The 17,531-nt window shown below is 41.2% G+C and overlaps 1 protein-coding gene across 2 annotated transcripts in view; it reads left to right on the top strand.

The window, feature by feature from the left end:
* Positions 1-17,531, top strand: part of MYO1D (myosin ID) — a 398,701-nt gene that overhangs the window by 132,370 nt on the left and 248,800 nt on the right. For both annotated transcript variants that reach the window (XM_036768084.1, XM_036768085.1), the window contains exons 3-10: positions 3,336-3,429; positions 6,157-6,322; positions 7,893-7,946; positions 11,938-12,033; positions 12,564-12,680; positions 14,251-14,454; positions 16,250-16,395; positions 16,481-16,595. In XM_036768084.1, coding sequence (XP_036623979.1) covers positions 3,336-3,429; positions 6,157-6,322; positions 7,893-7,946; positions 11,938-12,033; positions 12,564-12,680; positions 14,251-14,454; positions 16,250-16,395; positions 16,481-16,595 — 992 coding nt within the window. The remainder of the gene's footprint in view (positions 1-3,335; positions 3,430-6,156; positions 6,323-7,892; positions 7,947-11,937; positions 12,034-12,563; positions 12,681-14,250; positions 14,455-16,249; positions 16,396-16,480; positions 16,596-17,531) is intronic.

Raw genomic sequence — 17,531 nt, 5'->3', positions numbered from 1 at the left:
ACAGCTACACCAATAGTGTGTTATTATGCCTGTCTTTCAGCATCCCCTTTAACACTGATGCTAATTTTCTGGGCATGAGGTAAAACCTCAGAGTTGTTTTAATTTGCATTCGTCTAATTATGGGCAATTTGAAGCAATCTTTCATGATTATGAATATTTTGTCATTTTAGAACCATTTGTTCATATCCTTTGACCACATATCTATTAGGAAATGATTCTTAGCTATATATATATATGTGTGTATATGTATATAAGTGTATATATGTGTGTGTGTGTACATATACATTTATATACACACACATATATATATACATATATATTTGTGTTAGTTTCTCATATATCCATGATATGAGTCCCTCATCAGAAATGTTAGATGCAAAGAATTTTTTCCTAATTTTAGTTTTCTTTCTTATCCTAACTGCACTGATATTGTTTGAGCAAATGCTATTTAATTTCATGTAATCAGAATTATTGATTTTCTTCATTGATAATCTTCAAGCCTTGGTTGGTTAAAAATCCTTTTCTCAGCTACGGTTACAAAAGGTACCAGATCTACTTCTCTTCTCCATTTTTTCTCTATGATGTGACTCTTTTAATGTTCAGATTGAATATCCATTTTGAGCTTACTGTGGTATATGTTGTAAGGTACTCGTCTAAATCTAACTTCTGCCAGATGTTTTCCAGTTCTTACAGCAGTTCTCATTAAATACAGGGTCCTTCCGTGAATAGTTTATGTTTGGGGGCTTATAAAACACTGGTTCAGTGAGTTGGATAGCTTCTCATTTTGTTTGATTTATCCTACGTTCTCTTGATACAAAGCAGTTGAGCTAAAAATGGATGCCTTTCCCCAGGACCCAGCATCTCAAGTTCTAAGCTACAGGCAAAGTTCTCCACCCTGTGAACTACTTGTAAATTACCCTATTCAAATTTAAGATTTTGATGTGAGCAGTTTAATAAATCTATAGTATGTCACAAATTGTGTCCAAATAAATGCCCCAGGACAATCTTTCTAGGTCCTGGAGGTACTTGTATAATGCAAGTCATTAAAAAGGACCATCCCAACAAAACCTGGAAGACTTAACTACCTTAATGGGACTTGCCCATCTTGTCGTTCCTATCCTACTCTCTTTCTTCCTCTCTCCTTCTGGCCCTTGTCCTTTTACCTTCCACTTCTCAACAAGTAAAAAGATAATAAAAATGTATGTGGTGAGGGGAGTCAAGAGGGGGTAGGGTTATACAAGTATGCATTTTTTTTAAACTAAGATCTTCCCTAGCCTCCCTAATAGTTTGCTGATATCTTCCTGCTCCTCCTGCCTTCTCTTCAAGGCTTCCTTACCTTTATATTCGTATCCACATATAGGAAACCCTTCTTATTCTAGGATTTACCATTAGAAATTTCCAATAATTGTAGCAATGGAACTAACTCCCTTCTTGTGAGTGAAGGATATGTTTCCCTGTATCAGGTGAAGAAGCTAAGAATGGGAAGTTATTGGCCTTCCCACTGTGGGAAGGGGAGATGTACTGACTAGCAATGTGTAAACGTGTGCCCATAAGGCTGCCCTGACAAACAGTATTTTGCAATAGTATCGTCAATATATTATAATCTTGGTATTTAGGGAGGTGTCATGGAGGACTTGCTGAGCCCTTTTCAGGACACCTTTGGTATCCACCTTTCACCCAACTCTTACCTGTGGCTCTAAGAAGTTGTAGCATGCACAGCGGCTACACCCTGGTAAAAACTTATAGATAGTTGGGATAAATCAGGTTAAGGGTAACCAATAGTCCTCAAACCTCTTGCTGAGTTAAGGAGATGTCCACCCCAAGCATGTGAAGACTTCCCCTGGCAGAATGGGCAGAGGAGAAAAGTTTGTTCCGGTGGTCATGAAGGTGGTTAAAATAGACTCTGTGGAGTGCTTAGAGCTTGGTGAGCCATCAAAGATGCCAAGGTCATCCGCGGCATCCTGGGTCATCACCAGTCATCTTGCTGTTTTTCCCGCCACTGGAAGGGCGGGGGGGGGAGGGTTCTGATGACTTTGTGCAACTCTGCCTTACTGAAATCTAATTCATGTGCAAGTGAAGACATCAACCGTGATTGATCCTCTTCACAAATGAAGGATGAACAACAATATTGTAACCAAGTCCCATCATAAAGTCGCAAGATCCCAGTGTAATGTTGTTTAACTGGTTACTGTTTTATAATATGGGTCTTACAGTTTGCTTCCTATCACATCATTTCATCTGACAGTGTGTTTTTGTCTACAGTTACCACCATCAAACAGGGAATGCCTCTGCTCTGAAGTTACATGGTGTTAAAAAGGGAGGTTACCACTTACTAGAGGCTTTGTCCACAGATGTAATTGAAGAACTGAAAAATATATACATTGAAAAGGGAAGCTTTGAGTGAAAAGTAGGCAACTGTAGCATTTTGTATTGGGAACAATCGTTCCTTTGTGTACAGCATACTACTCTGGGATTTCTGTATTTATAGGATACCTAGACCAATCTTCTGCAAACTGAAAGTCGCCTTTAGTAGTAATAACACCACAGAGCGATGGAGCATTTCATGCTTTTAAAAGTAGTTTCACATCTGTTATCTCATTTGGTTGTCATGACAACCATGGAAAGAAGGTAGGGCAGTTATTATTATCCTGATTTTACAGATGAGGAAACTGAACCTTAGAAAGAATGTGTGATTTCCCCCAAGGTCAGGCAAACAGCTTGGTAAGGTCAGAGTGCCCAGATCAGATCCCACGTCTTCTGATTCCTAATTCGGTATTTTTTTGTATTGCACACTCCTAGTTGTAACTCCCTAATATTCCCACTCTTTCTTTATTGAAGCCACTGAATGTCATTCTTCCCCCTTATTGTCTGAAAGAATCACATTTTCTCCCTTTTTTTCTAATAACCAGGGTCTTTAAAACTCTATTGTAGGTCAGTGATCTTAACAATGAGCAGCTTTTCAATCCTTAAAATGTTTCCATTCCACCTGATTAGCAGTCAGCTCTGAGAGTTATTCATCTTTCAAACTAAGAAGTTTATTTCAGACCTTTTTTCTTCTTGAATTAAAAACAAGAGACTTTATAAATCTTAAGCTTGTGTTATTTTTTCCTTTTGCAGTGACTTATTTTTTCTAAAATTATAGGAAATCAAATATCATATCAAAGAGATAAAATATTTCCAAGCCTACCCAAGTATGAGTGAGAAGGGGAGTCATTTTAAGTGACCAGTGATGACGTTAGGTGATGTGGTTTTTAAAAAAAAAACATTATTTTAGTTACTGCTTTGAGCTTGAATGCTTATGTACTATATAATTCATGTTTATGGGTTTATTTTAGGTGAAAGTGGTGCTGGGAAAACTGAAGCCAGTAAATATATAATGCAGTATATTGCTGCCATTACCAATCCCAGCCAGAGAGCGGAGGTCGAAAGGTAAGGGCATATTTTGCATATTACCATCAAGTACCCATGGACTTTTACTTTCCAAGCAGTTAAGCCTATATTTTTTGCCTAAGCTTACATCTTTAAATTCTGTTCAGTCATTCAATAAATATCTGTTGACAACCAAGGCACTTCAGTCTTACTGGGTGTTATCTCCTGTTAATATGTTTCAAATTCTTAGCTATTTCTATAAGTAAAGAGGCAGCTACAGTATTTGGGAAGAGCTCTGGGCTTGGAGTTTAGGTCTCAGATTCAAATCTTTGGTTTCTTATTTAACTCTGGGTTCTCAATCCAGTTTGCAGACCTGCTGGTGCCTCTGTTTCCTCACCTGCAAAGTGGGAATAATGATATCTGTTCCTACTATTTGTACTAAAATGAGATCCTGTTTGTAGAGCACTTTGCTAACCTCGAAGTGCTACGTAAATAGTGGCTATTTTTGTTACTAAATACCTCCCAGGGCACAGTGAAGTTCAGACGGATGGAAAGCATTTTGTAACCCAGACAATGCTCTCTATAAAGTATCAGCTCTTGCTAGTAAGCACTCCACAGAAAAGTTTATTTGAAACAAATGGAGGTTTTGAGCTTCTGTATGTAAATGCTAGCTCACAAAAACCCTTCTGTACCCAGTCTTGATTAAGAACCATTTGGTACCTTCCCTACCATCATTAACGCAACATTCATAGAGCTATTTTTCTTTTAGAGGCTGATTGATTTTTGCACGCAGACATATAAATCCTAACCCAATTAAGATGACCATCTGTGATCATGGACTAAAACAAGGCTGAGAAGTCCCAGCGTGATGTCTGACTAGAGCACAACCCAAGATTTTTGCCCTATTCACATTACATAGGCATAAAAGACCAAGTACCTTATAAAAAAGGACATAGTGACTGTCCTCCTGCCAACACATGAAGTATGCTTATAAAATTAGGTGACAACATCAGTATTAAAAGAGTCTTATTGGTAAGGATATTCCTTCCACCCCTGGAGTAGATGTACCTCTTGTGCACCTTACTAAATGGTCTTCATGCATGCCCAAGGTTTAAAGTAAAAAAGGCATCCCTGAGTGGCCAGAATTGTGGTGGAACAGAAACTGCATTTGTGATTTCATTGGTAAAGGGAACTCCCAAGTGAGGAAAATCAACCTTCCAGTACAGGTTAATATCTTCCTTGTCTTAGAGAGCTGCCTAGAGCAGCGCACATCTTACACTGTGAGTTGGGACCCCATATAGGGCTGCAAAAAATTTGGCAACAGTAAAAGGTTTCTAAATGCACAATCACCAAAAATTAATTAATTAATTAAAACCCAAATGCATGATGAATCCAGAGTGTTTCTGGCAGTGCTTGTCAGTGTTGCTTTGTGCAACTTCACTGTAGCCTTGGTTCTGAACACAAAGCATACGCACATTGCACTATGCATGCCCTCAGGCCATGCAATGCCAACTAACTCTACCAAAATGTGAAAAGGAGTCAAAAGCGAAACAACTTTAAGAAGCCCTGGCATCAAACTCAAAAAGAAATGAATGAACTCCCTGGGTCCTACGTTGACTTAGAAAACCACAAATGAACATTATCTATTTTGTATTTTTATTTGTTTTGGTAAATATTTCCCAATTATGTTTTAATCTTGTTGGGCCACACAATACTTCTGGCTTAGAACTTTTAGAGATTAAATGCCTTTCCCAAGATCTGTCAGCCAGTATATGTCGGAGGCAAACAAATCCAGGTCTTCCTGGCTTCAAGGACCTCTCTCTGTCCACTCTGCTACACTTCCAACTTGTAATGAGTTTCTCAGAACTTAGCTTGGCTGGTCCTGATATGACAGACATACAGTCTATTGCTGGAAAGGTACTCAAAACATTTCCTGCTTGGAAGGAGCTGATGGATTCTGAACTGTGTTAGCATGGCCTCTGAGACCCCAGGCCCTCTTCTGTGCCTTATGGGGCCTCACCAGTAGAAGACTTCATTGGAAGAAGGTCACTGTTCTTTTTGGGTAAATATACCAGAATGAAAATTTCCATTTGAGCTTTCCTTTCCAAGTAGCCATCTTGGGAGTCTATAGACTTTCCTACATGCTGCTAATACTCAGAATGTTTTCAGAATTTTCCTTTTGGAATTGCCTCTAGAGACTTTGGTACATTTTTTTAAATATCCCCAACAGTAGCAAATTTTTACCTTTTGAGGAAGGATTTTATTTGGGGGAACAAAATTAACACAAAGTTGGGAGTCAGCACATTTAATTAGCACCAGATACACACACACACACACACACACACACACATATACACACACACACATACACACACACACACACATTTTGGTATGACTGGCACTGGATCACTTCTTTGCTAGGCTATTATGCTAAATATATCCTTTTAAGGCAGTGAGATAGCTTAATGGATAGAATGCCAGCCCAGGAGTCAGGAAGATACATCTTCCTGAGTCCAGCTCTGGCCTCAGACACTTAATAGCTATGTGACCCTGGACAAGTCATTTAACCTTGTTTGCCTCAGTTTCCTCATCTGTGAAATTAACTGGAGAAAGAAATGACAAACCTCTCCAGTATCTTTGTAAGAAAACCCTAAATGGGGTCATGAAGAGCCAGACATGACTGAAATGAGTGAACAACAACATCCTTTTAAGAAGCAGAGTGTCTAGATTTTTTACAAATGCATTTCTGAAACTGTTTCTATGTCCTTTCACTCCTCTGTGATAAAGGGTGAAGAACATGTTGTTGAAATCCAACTGTGTACTGGAGGCCTTTGGAAACGCCAAAACCAACCGTAATGACAACTCCAGTAGGTTTGGAAAGTATATGGATATCAACTTTGATTTCAAAGGGGATCCGATAGGAGGACACATCAATAATTACTTACTAGAGAAGGTAAAATGTACCTAATTTTTGACAGCGTTGTTATGTCAAATTCATGTTTAATCTCCATTAATGTCATTTTCCCAACATAATACATTTACTGCTTAAAAGTAGCTTCTTATCCTACCTTCTTTTTCTTCCTTTCCTTCTCTCTAGTTAATGCTTTCCTTCATGGCAGAAGACTTTTTTCTCTTCTGTGTTTTTTAAATCAACTTTTTGTTGTATGATATCAATTTTGAAGATGCTATATGTTACAGAGATAAAATTTCTGTTTTCCACTTATTCTTCATGCTGTCAGACTCGTGGCCTGCATTTTGGGTAAGGTGCAAGTGATCCGATTGAGAGGTTATTTGCAATAATGTCATAATCTTTCTAATGATTGCAAACCACCATTTCCCATGGTTTTATTTCATTCTTTTGGAATCATATTATTTTCTTTGCCTGCTCTCCATTTACTCACTATTATTTGCTACAGACTTGTTGGAAAAAAAAATCTTAGTCCTGACATTCACTGTTATGTATTTAGTAAAAACTGAGAATGTGTTTCATCCTGTTCCATCCATGTGACTGTAAGGCCAGATTTGCAAAAAACTGTGCGAAGCCTCCTTTGGGGGAAATTTTCAGCCACAATAGCTAAATCAGTCTTGATTGCCAGGAAAAAAGATAACATAGAGCCTGAAAATCATATACTCTAATGCTCTGATTTTATAGATCAAATAACACTTTATAGACCTATCTCACTGCGTTGAATTATGCTCTAAAGAAAGTGACAAGGAGTAGGAAGGTAAGGTGCTAGTATTGCTGATGTCTTCTTTCAGATTGAGGTGGAAAATGATCCCCCAGCACATTCCCTTAGAAGGTTCCTGCTTCACTCCGTAGTAGCATAATCGCCATTTTGTCTAGATTGAATCTCTGCCAGATGGGGCACAGCTGCATTATCAGAATCTCTTGAGAAGGACATAAAAGGCTGAGTATTATCACCGTAATTTCCAAAGGGTTTCTAGGTTCTCCAATTGGCCTTATACATATATATGTATATAAGAATACATTAAAAATAGAAAATCCTTCTGAAGATGCTATCTCCTAAAGCCATATTCTGGCCATCGTTTCTTTAGAATATATTTTTTCATGTTGATCCACTATGATCATTTGTTGATGAGGGCTTGATTCTAGGCCAGTGACTTTGGTAACTGGAAGTACAGGGCGTGGGGCTGGGCATGTAGTATTCTTACCTTTTGGCTGTGCCTTTCTCTGGACTTGTAAGGATAAGGTCTTCTCCACACCCTTATCTCATGTCCTAAGACAATCTTAAGCCTTTGAGTTAGCAGCACAGTAGGGTTGTATCCCCTCAAGTTTAGGGACCCCTGCCTTAAGGAGTGAGAAATTGATCAGATACTTACCCTTAGGAAGGATGAAATCCCAAGCGGATATTACCCAAGAAAGCGTTGCGGGGATTCGGCAGTAACACAGATAGGATTCTCAGAGCAAATTTTTTTTTTTAATCCCCTGTACTACTGGAGGTTGACACTCATAAAATAACCATTGTAGCGTTTCTGAGAATGTGTGTGTGTGTTTTTCTTAGTCTCGAGTGATTGTGCAGCAGCCCGGAGAAAGAAGCTTTCATTCCTTCTACCAGGTTAGTTTTTCCTTGTTGAACAAATAGGTAATTGTTTATTTTGTTATGCAAGAAAAAATATGTTCTTTCCTGCTTCCTCAGGGCTGAGGTGGGGGTGGTTATTAGGTAATCTTGTGAGTATTTAACCAGTGGCATTGCTCCACTTGAATAAACATACCATATCTCATTGCCATGGGGAGTGCAACCAATGAAATTTAAAGACATGAAGGGCAAAACCAATGATTTCCATTATGATACAAAATAAAGGGCTTACAAATCCTATGTTCCCTGGAAACTCAAGAATTTTATTATTAGGGGATTTATAAAACAGCAAATTTATCATATTTAATTTGCAATTCATAAAATGGCTTTCACTGCTGCCATTGGAAAGGCAGTAGTCACAGTAACTGAAGCATCTAGAAGTGGCAATTAAATTAGTAAAACTTGAGTAGTCATATAGATATTTTAATGTATACAACCTGTCTATGTAAAAATATGACTGCTTTCTTCAAACAAAAATACCATTATGTACATCTTATCATTTTTTTAAGTAACTACTATGTGCCAGGTGCTGTCCTAAATGCCAAGGATACCAAGGAAGGCCAAAAATAAAATACAGAATTAAAACCAGCCCCTGCTCTCAAGGAGTATACACTCTAATGAGGGAGACATATAAGATATATACGGGGTAGATGAAGAACTCTGAAAGGGGAAAGCATTGGCACCTGGGAAGGACTGGGAAAGACTTCCTTCAGAGGATAAAATGTGAGCTCTTTGTAGAAGGAGGAATATCATTTTTGCTTTCTAAGAACAACGGCAGTAATGGTAATATTAACATCTAACATTTACATAGCAGTTACTGTGTGCCAGGCACCGTGCTGGACATTTTACATTTATTATTTCATTTGAGCCTCTCAATAATCCTGGGAGGGAGGGGCTGTCATCATCCCCATTTTACAGATGAGGAAACTGAGGCAGATGGAAGTTAAGTGACTTGCCCGGGGTCACACAGCTAGTAAGTGTCTGAGGCCAGATTTGAACTCAGGTCTCCCTGACTCCAGGCCGTAGGTCTCTGTCTACTGTGCCACTGCTGGCCCCCATAACAACAGCGACAATAGCTGGTAGTTGTGTGGTACCTAATTAGACCCACTTGATTGAAAGGGATAATTTATACTTCATTTGGTTGTCACTGCAGCCCTCTGCGGTAGGCGCAGTAGATACTATTAAGAGGCACTACTCTCTCTTCCCATCCCCCACTCCTATACATAGACATATATGTGCATATATGTGTATGTGTGTAGATGTACCCTGTGTATACGTGTGGGCGGGAGCACACAAAGCAGGGCAGCCTCCAGAGGTGAGTGACAGCCTGTAATGATGCATTATACAATATTTGGAATGACTGTTTAAAAAAAAACCATATGCATAATCAAGTCAAGTCACCAGTCATTTATTAAGTCCTTTCTATGTGTCAAGCAGGTGCAAAGCACTGCAAATACAAACAGAAAGACAGCCCCTGCCCTCAAGGAGCTCACATTCTAATGAATTCAGCACATAAATGGGAACAGAGAAGGGTCAGGACAGGGAGAGATGAAGGTGCTTGGCCCACAAGTTTGATAGAGAAGATCTGGAGAGGAAGGAAGAGATGGCTGGCCATGGTGTCTTCCTCCTAATGGAGTTTGTGGGAGGAACCAGCCAAGCAAAGGGCAGGGATGGGGGGATGCTTCCAGTATATGAAGTTCAGGAGCAGAGTGAGCTTCCAGGGTGGAGAAGTTACTATGTCACGATAGAGAAAGCCTACAGGCTTTTGATCAGACACCTGCAAATGTGCCAGAGAACTTTGGGGCCATTTGCCTCCAACAGACTTTGACTGCTTGTCACCTTCCTTGTGCTGGTTTTAAAATCCTGAGTCAAATCCCAACCCACCCATGCCACCCCACCCATGCCAATCTCATCTATCTTGGGGACAATTATTATGTGACAGCGGGACAAAAAACCATGGCCACGTTCTATTTAGAAGCATTTGTGGTGGGCAGCGGAGGTGATTTGAGGCAGCCAGCTGACAGCGTATGAAAGACTTGGAGTCAGGAAGATGAGAGCAAATCTGGCCTTTGACATTCACTAGCTGTGTGACCCTAGGCTGGTCCCTTCACTTCTCTGAGCCTCAGTTTCCTCACCTGTAAGATAAATATGGCAGCATCCACATCACAGGGTCGTTATGAAGATCAAATAAGACGAAGTGTGTAAATTGCTCTGCAAGCCTTAAAGTGCTCTGTGAATGCCAGCTACTGTCCCCATTTTATAAATGAAGAAACAGAAGTCCCGAGAGACCCAACAACTTGCCCATCATTGCTCAACTGAAGTAGTATCAGAACTGAGATTTCATCTTGGGATATGACTGACTCCAAAACTTATGCTCTTTCTATTAAACCCCATGGCCTCTCAGCATCCCTAGTACAGCCTTCCTTGATACATCTCAGTGGGCATATAGAGAGATACTTATTATGTGCCAAGGTTAATATGCAGAATTTAGTGACTTTTCTAAGCTGCATCTGCTCTGTACATTATGGGCTGTCTCTTGCATTTGGGCTTTTGTTGCAAGTTGCCTTTGTTTTCAATGTCTTCGTTTTGGGTTGGGTTTTTTTGTTTGTGTTTTTTATGGTTTTAGACTAATATACATGACCTTCTAACCCAGAGTGCCCTATCTTTCCTTGGTGTTGGTTATAAATGACTCAGGCGACCACCGCTTAACTCCTTGGCCCATGAGCTCTTGGCCATATAAAATGGTGGAGTTGGGAGTGGGACATTCTTTCGAGTCTTGTTCAGCATGTGACATGGCCTTCTGATGCCTTTATTTCCATGGCAAGTGAAAGAAGGACTTCAAATCCCAAGCACCTGCTGCCTGGAAAATGAGAATACTACAGAGGATCAGGTCTGTTTCCAAAGAGCAGCATTAGAAGTGAGGCATTTTTGTGCTCTTGGAGTCATATGGCCTGATTCTTTTTAAAGTTATTCACACCACGGTTGTATAATTTTCTACATAATGGAAAACAATGAAGCCATTTGTCTCTGAGGGGAAAAAATTTCATACTCTAAAAGCAGGAAGAGTGAAGAAATGAGGATAAAACCATTAATTGCCTCATATAGGCCAGGAACTAGTTTAGGTTCCAAGGATATATAAATAGAAAAGTGAGACAGTACCTACTCTCAAGGTGTTCCCATACCAAAATGAGAGAAATCCCTGGTGGCCAGGGATAGTGAGTGGAGCCGCAAGAGAGTTGATTGATCATCATGCCCTTTCTTATAGCAGTCCTGGTAGTGTTAGGACCTGTTTGAATGGGAGTTCCCTGAGAGCAGGGATCATGTTTTTGCCTTTTTTTTTTTTTGCATCCTCAGCACCTGGCCTATAATAAGTACTTAATAAATGCTTGTTGACTGACTGACCGATTTGATTTCTTTTCTCAGAGCAAAGGTAGAAAGTGAGGGTTAGAGTCAACAAGGGAGTATTACAGATATGGCCACGGGTAAATGGCATGATGTCCCAGTGGATGGCTAGATGAGATTTCTAAAGCAGCTAGACATAGCGGGTTAGCCAAGTTTGGATTCACTCGCTCACCAGTCGACAGTCAGCCCTAGTATGGTATTCCAAAAGTGAAAACTTTAATTCCACTAGGGAGGAGGTCACGATCCACAGAGTTCTGATCTACAAGGGGCTGCGCCATATGGGGAGCAGGGGGTTAGCAGAAGGGCAGACAGGATGCCCAGGGTGGACCGCTGGAAGGCATGTGAACCGTAGTCTGGTAGAGTGGTAGCTAAGTAGGGTGATGTAGGTGAATTCAGATTCACAGGTCAAGGCAGCTCTGCCCCAGGCAGTTACAAAGTTGCCTGTGTTATCTAGAATGCATGAAAACCAGGAAAGGACTGAAAGGAACAACAGCCCCTAACCAGTGGCCTGCTTGTCTCCAGGTTCGTTTTACCTTTTGACAATCACTCCCATTTCTATCTTTGCCAGTTGCTTCAAGGGAGTTCCGAGCAGCTGCTGCGCTCCCTGCATCTCCAGAAGGGTCTCTCATCATACAACTACATCCGTGGAGGAGCTCAGCTAAAGGTGAGGTTTTACTGATTTTTCTAGAAGAGAAACTGAGTCAAAAGGAACCCCAAAGGACTCTTTGGTCTAGCCCGCAGACTTCAGGTGGATGAATGTGCAAACCCCCCAAGAGAGATGGTTGCCTATTCAATTTTTAAAACCTCCATGGAGAGAGATCTCGTAATTTTTCTTAGTCTATCATAGTGACTGATCACCGAGTTGATCAGTGAGTTCTTTCTTTGCCTACCTGAAGCACACATCCTCTTCTGTTTTGTAAAGACAATGGAGACGACTGCTCTCTTGCACACTGGTTAAGCCAACCTGCAGCCTTCTCCTCTTCAAATTTTATCTGATTTTCTCAGGGCTCTCTCCAGTCTGATCTTGTCATTTTGATTGAAGTAGACACCTGCCCCTCCCATCATTTACCTCATAGGGCTAAGCCATTGGCAGGGGAGGTGGGGGGTGGATTTTGATTCAGGTTCACATCCAGGGTGTTTGGCTCCTTGAATTACAAACCTGCCTGACTTGTGCCTTGGGTTTTTTGTTCTTAGTCCTCCATCAATGATGCTGCAGATTTCAAAGGAGTAGCAGAAGCCATGAAAGTGATTGGCTTCAAGCCAGAGGAGATTCAAACCGTTTATAAAATTCTGGCTACTATTCTCCATTTGGTGAGTGGACACTTCCCCTAATGTGTGCCCGCAATGTGATATGTCAGGAGGTCTTGGATGGTTCTCCAAAGTAATTTGATTTGGAAAAAGAGACTTTCTCAGATTTTTGAAGAAACAAGAGTGCCTGTTGTCTTCTCCACAGCCGTGTTGTTTCCATAAAAATTCCACAATGAAATTTGTACTGTAACTTTGGCTTTTCCCCAGCTTGGTAGATTAGAAGCCATGATTTTAGCCTTTTTAAAAATTTGGTAATTTCCAGCTGAAACTCGCATAATTTTATACTATAATAATTCTGCAGAAGATGAGAATGAGAAAGATGTGACTTTTCTTTTAAAGTTTCAACCACCAAAAACTTGAGTAGGCTAAAAGTTTAGGTACCATCTCTTCCCTCACGACATTGGGCAGTTATTTTTGATAACACATAAAATTACGAATTTCTTTATTCCTCACAGCGTTGCAATGTAATGACAGTCGACATACTTTGTCTTTATTATTCATTTTCTAAATGCAAAGCATAATGAATATGGTCAAATGCTTCCAAAGTTGGATGTGTCTATCCCTTTGTATGCATCCCCTCGTTAAGGTGCTATGCGGCTACATCTTCATTATCACTTTCTTCAGAGTCAGTAAAGCTTTTATTCTGTCATACATCTTTAGTTGATTAAAGAGTTCCATCACACATACTGTTGCATTGTAAATGAGAAACCTCATTAGGCATCCATCCTCTTCTGCCTTTCTCTAAGCCCCCAGTGCCTGAGAGCTCTATTCATGCTTTCACCATTTCCCATTCTCTCTTACCTGCCCATCACTGGTTGGTTTGCTCTCAATGCTGAATTCTTCCTGCCATCTAGTGGTCAGACTGAAAACTGCAATGTGATGATGAGGAAGGAAAATAGGATAGTTGCTCCTTTGTGTCGGACTCTTCATGACCCCATGGATCATAGCAGGCCAGTGCTGTCCATGGGCTTTTCTTGGCATAGATACTAGAGTGGTTTGCCATTTCCTTCTCCAGTGGATTAAAGCAAACAGAGGTTAAATGACTTGCCCCGGGTCACGCAGCTAGTGTCTGAGGCCATATTTGAACTCCTAGTAGCCTCCTAGTGGCTCAGTGGACCTGGAGTCCTGAAGACCTGAATTCATATACGGTAGTGGAACATTTTTTGTAGGTAAGGAATGTCCTGTATCTAGACAAGGCAGCAAGGTGGCACCATAGTGCATAGAGTTCTGGGCATGGAGTAAGGAAGACTCATCTTCCTGAGTTCAAATCTGGCCTCAGACACTTAGCAGTTGTGTGGTCCTGGACAAGTTGCTTCACCCTGTTTGCCTCAGTTTCCTCATCTGTAAAATGAGCTGGAGAAGGGAATGGCCAACCACTCCAGGACCTCTGCCAAGAAAACCCCAGATGGGGTCATGAAGAGTCAGACACGACTGCAAAACCACTGAGCAAAAATATCTGCCAAGCGAATTCCCTAAGAAAACTGACTCAGCTTGAAATTTAGAATGACAAATCTATTCCCCAGACAATGCTGGTTGTTTCTTTTAAGACATCGTACATACTGTTCTTCCCTAGGGGAATTTAAAATTTATAATGGATGGTGATGTAACTCTGATTGAAAACGGCAAAGTCGTATCCATCATCGCAGAGTTGCTCTCTACCAAGTCTGATTTGGTCGAGAAAGCCCTGCTTTACCGAACAGTGGCCACAGGACGCGATATCATCGACAAGCAGCACACTGAGCAGGAAGCCAGCTATGGCCGAGATGCCTTTGCAAAGGTAATTCCTGTTGCCTCTCCACAGACCTCATTAGGGTTAACCTTAGTCAGGTACCATCAGTGAGTTAATCTCTGAAAGTGACTCAGGTATCCTGGAGATTGTGCTGATACTTTTCTGGCTCCCTTGTGTTGGGAAAATTCCACAGCGGTGATAAAGATTCCCTGTAAGTCCACCCTTTTTGTGTGACAGCAGATGCCCTTATGGTAACAATGCCTTGCCAAGAAGATGAGAATTTATTCTCCGCACTGAGCAATTGAACAAATCAATTGCTTTCTCCTGCTCTATAACATTGCTTCTTTATCAGAGAAGTCTTTGCTTATGGATGGAGACTGTAGAAAGGGAGAGGAAAGCTAAGCCCCAAGTCAGCAATTACCCTCTAGACCCCATTACTCCTCCCTGCTTTAAATATGTGTCGCTCCCTACCAAGAACAACTTGCCACCTAAAAAAAAGAAGAGAAAACCCACAATGTAGCTCCTAGAAAAGTTCAGGAACTTGGAAGAAAGAAGGCATATTATCATATTTCCTCTTTCTCTTACTTAAAAAACTCCATTAAATTTCTTAAATTAAGGTTCAGTTTCTCTAGATTAAGAATGTAATTGTAACCATTCATTCATTCAAGAAACATTTATATGGCCCTATTGTGTGCTGACCATTGTGCTTAATAGTGAAGAGACACAAAGCATAGCTAAAACACAGGCCCTGCTATCCCACAGTCTGGCTGACAACTTATAAAAATTCCAAATGCACGAATGGCAGGTGACAAATTCATAGCCATGGACTCAAAACAAAAATTCTGCTAGAATTTTTTAAAAAGTTTTATTCTCTGTGGAATTCGTTAAAATAGAATTTTACTTGCACTACTTAATTTCATAAGAACAATCTCATTTATTGCTGTTATCTTTAACATTTTCTCCCATAAGGCATCTGAGAAAAGAGCCCAACTTGAGTTTGGAGAACTAGCAGCCATATTATTGGATTCAGCATTTAGCACAGCTTTTTCTAGATGATAATGAGCCTTAGTGGTCATCAAGCCCAACACCGAAGGATCACGTGGAAAGTACATGCCAGGAGCGAGACTTGAACCCTAGGATGCACATGCACAGTTCATCTGTATGTGTGTGTGTCTGGGTGGTGCAGTGGAGTACAGCTCTGGCATCAGGAGGACTTGAGTTCAAATCCAGCCACAGCCATTTACTAGCTGTGTGACCCTGGGCAAGTCACTTAACCCTGTTTGCCTCAGTTTCCTCATCTGTAAAATGAGCTTGAGAAGGAAATAGCAAACCATTCAAGTATCTTTGCCAAGAAAACCCCATACAGGGTCACAGAGAGTCTGAGACAATGGAAATGACTGAAATGTGATCCAGCATTTATTAAGTAGCTGCCGTGTGCTAGGCAGTGTGCCAAACACTGAGACTATAAAGAAAGGCAAAAACACGTTTCCTGCCTTAGAGGAGCTTCTGATGGGGGAGACAACATGGCAAGCAATTGTGTAATACAGATTTATACACTTGTAAATGGGAAGGCCTCTTAGAGGGAAGTCATTTCAAGCATGAGGGACATGGAGCATTACATGTCAGTTGAAATAAACAGCACAGAGAATGCGGAGGGAAGAAAATTGTAAAAAAGCAGGAAAGGCCAGAAGGGACCGGGTTATAAAGGGTTTTAAAAGCTGTACGCTCAAGCATACACTGAGCTGCAAGGGACCCGTGGCTGGAGTTTAGTTTTGCCATTTATGATGCAAAAAGACAACTGTCCAGAAGCAGACAAGAAGTGAGCGTTTTCTTTTCCCACCAGGCCATCTACGAGCGTCTTTTCTGCTGGATCGTCACCCGCCTCAATGATGTGATTGAGGTGAAAAACTACGACACCATCATCCACGGGAAGAACACGGTCATCGGGGTCCTGGACATCTATGGCTTTGAGATCTTTGACAACAACAGGTGAGTCGAGGGAGGGGGCGGGGCGTCAGGTTGGGGTTTGGGGGCTTGGTGCTGCAAAAGGTAACTTGTGGCCTCCCTCCTGCAGCTTTGAGCAGTTCTGCATCAATTACTGCAACGAGAAGCTGCAGCAGCTCTTCATCCAGCTGGTTCTGAAGCAAGAGCAGGAGGAATACCAGCGAGAAGGGATTCCCTGGAAGCATGTGAGTGAGCGGTGCAGGAAGGGCTCCTCGGAGGAGGCAAGAGGCTGATCTGGGGCCATCCGGTCACTCTCACCTGAGAAACAGACAGAGCCCTGCCAAAGATCAGGGCCAAAAGCACCTGCAAAGGGTGGCTCCAGCTAGTGAGACCATGCTTGCTTCCCACCAATTAATGTGGGTTCAGTGCCCCATTCTGAGACTTATTGGTTATTATATAATTTAAAACTGTAGCCATGGGCCTAAAGACATAAATTTGTGCTTTGATTGTCCCCCCTGCTATGGTATCTAAACATAGGTTGTTATTAGGTTAATTAGAATGGAATTCTATGTTGTCAATATTACTAAATAAATATTAAGCATATATAAACATACATACATACATACATACATGGTGTTCCAAAAGTCTTAGTGCAGTTTTAAGCTTCAGTTTGGGCTCAGAAATTCTGAGATGTAATGAGCTGTCTCTACTAAGTTTGGCATCCATATAGAAGATAAATAGATAAAACAATAAATCAAGCCCAGATTTGTAGGTTTGCTGTATTTCCAAGGTGTAAATGGTCACCCTGAACATTTAATAATCAGCTCTGGTAAGCTGTTCCAGCTAGGTCTCACATACCCCTGAATGGAATGTCTGGGGGATGAGTGGTAGTTTCCCTGTCACTGGGTGGGGGGGGGGTCTCTTCAAGGAAAGATTGGATAGTCCCTTTGGACGTGTCAAGAAGATTCCTAGGCAGGATCAGGATGGATTCGTTGGACTGTGTTTGAATCCTGGCTCTGCATTTTCAGGCTCTGTGACTGTGGCCAGTCACTTCATCTTTGTCATGGCCTCTTCTAGGCTCCTTCCTGATCTCCAGGGGGCTCCATTGGCCCGAGCTCCTGCCCCTTGGTTTAGGCTTGGGGAGCAAAGTGGGCTGCCTGAGGAAGGGAGAACTGCCCTAG

Source organism: Trichosurus vulpecula, chromosome 7 (assembly GCF_011100635.1).
Source record: "Trichosurus vulpecula isolate mTriVul1 chromosome 7, mTriVul1.pri, whole genome shotgun sequence".
Lineage (NCBI taxonomy): Eukaryota > Metazoa > Chordata > Mammalia > Diprotodontia > Phalangeridae > Trichosurus > Trichosurus vulpecula.
The sequence above is the reverse complement of the archived record's forward strand: the minus strand, read 5'-3'. Positions and strand labels throughout refer to the sequence as shown.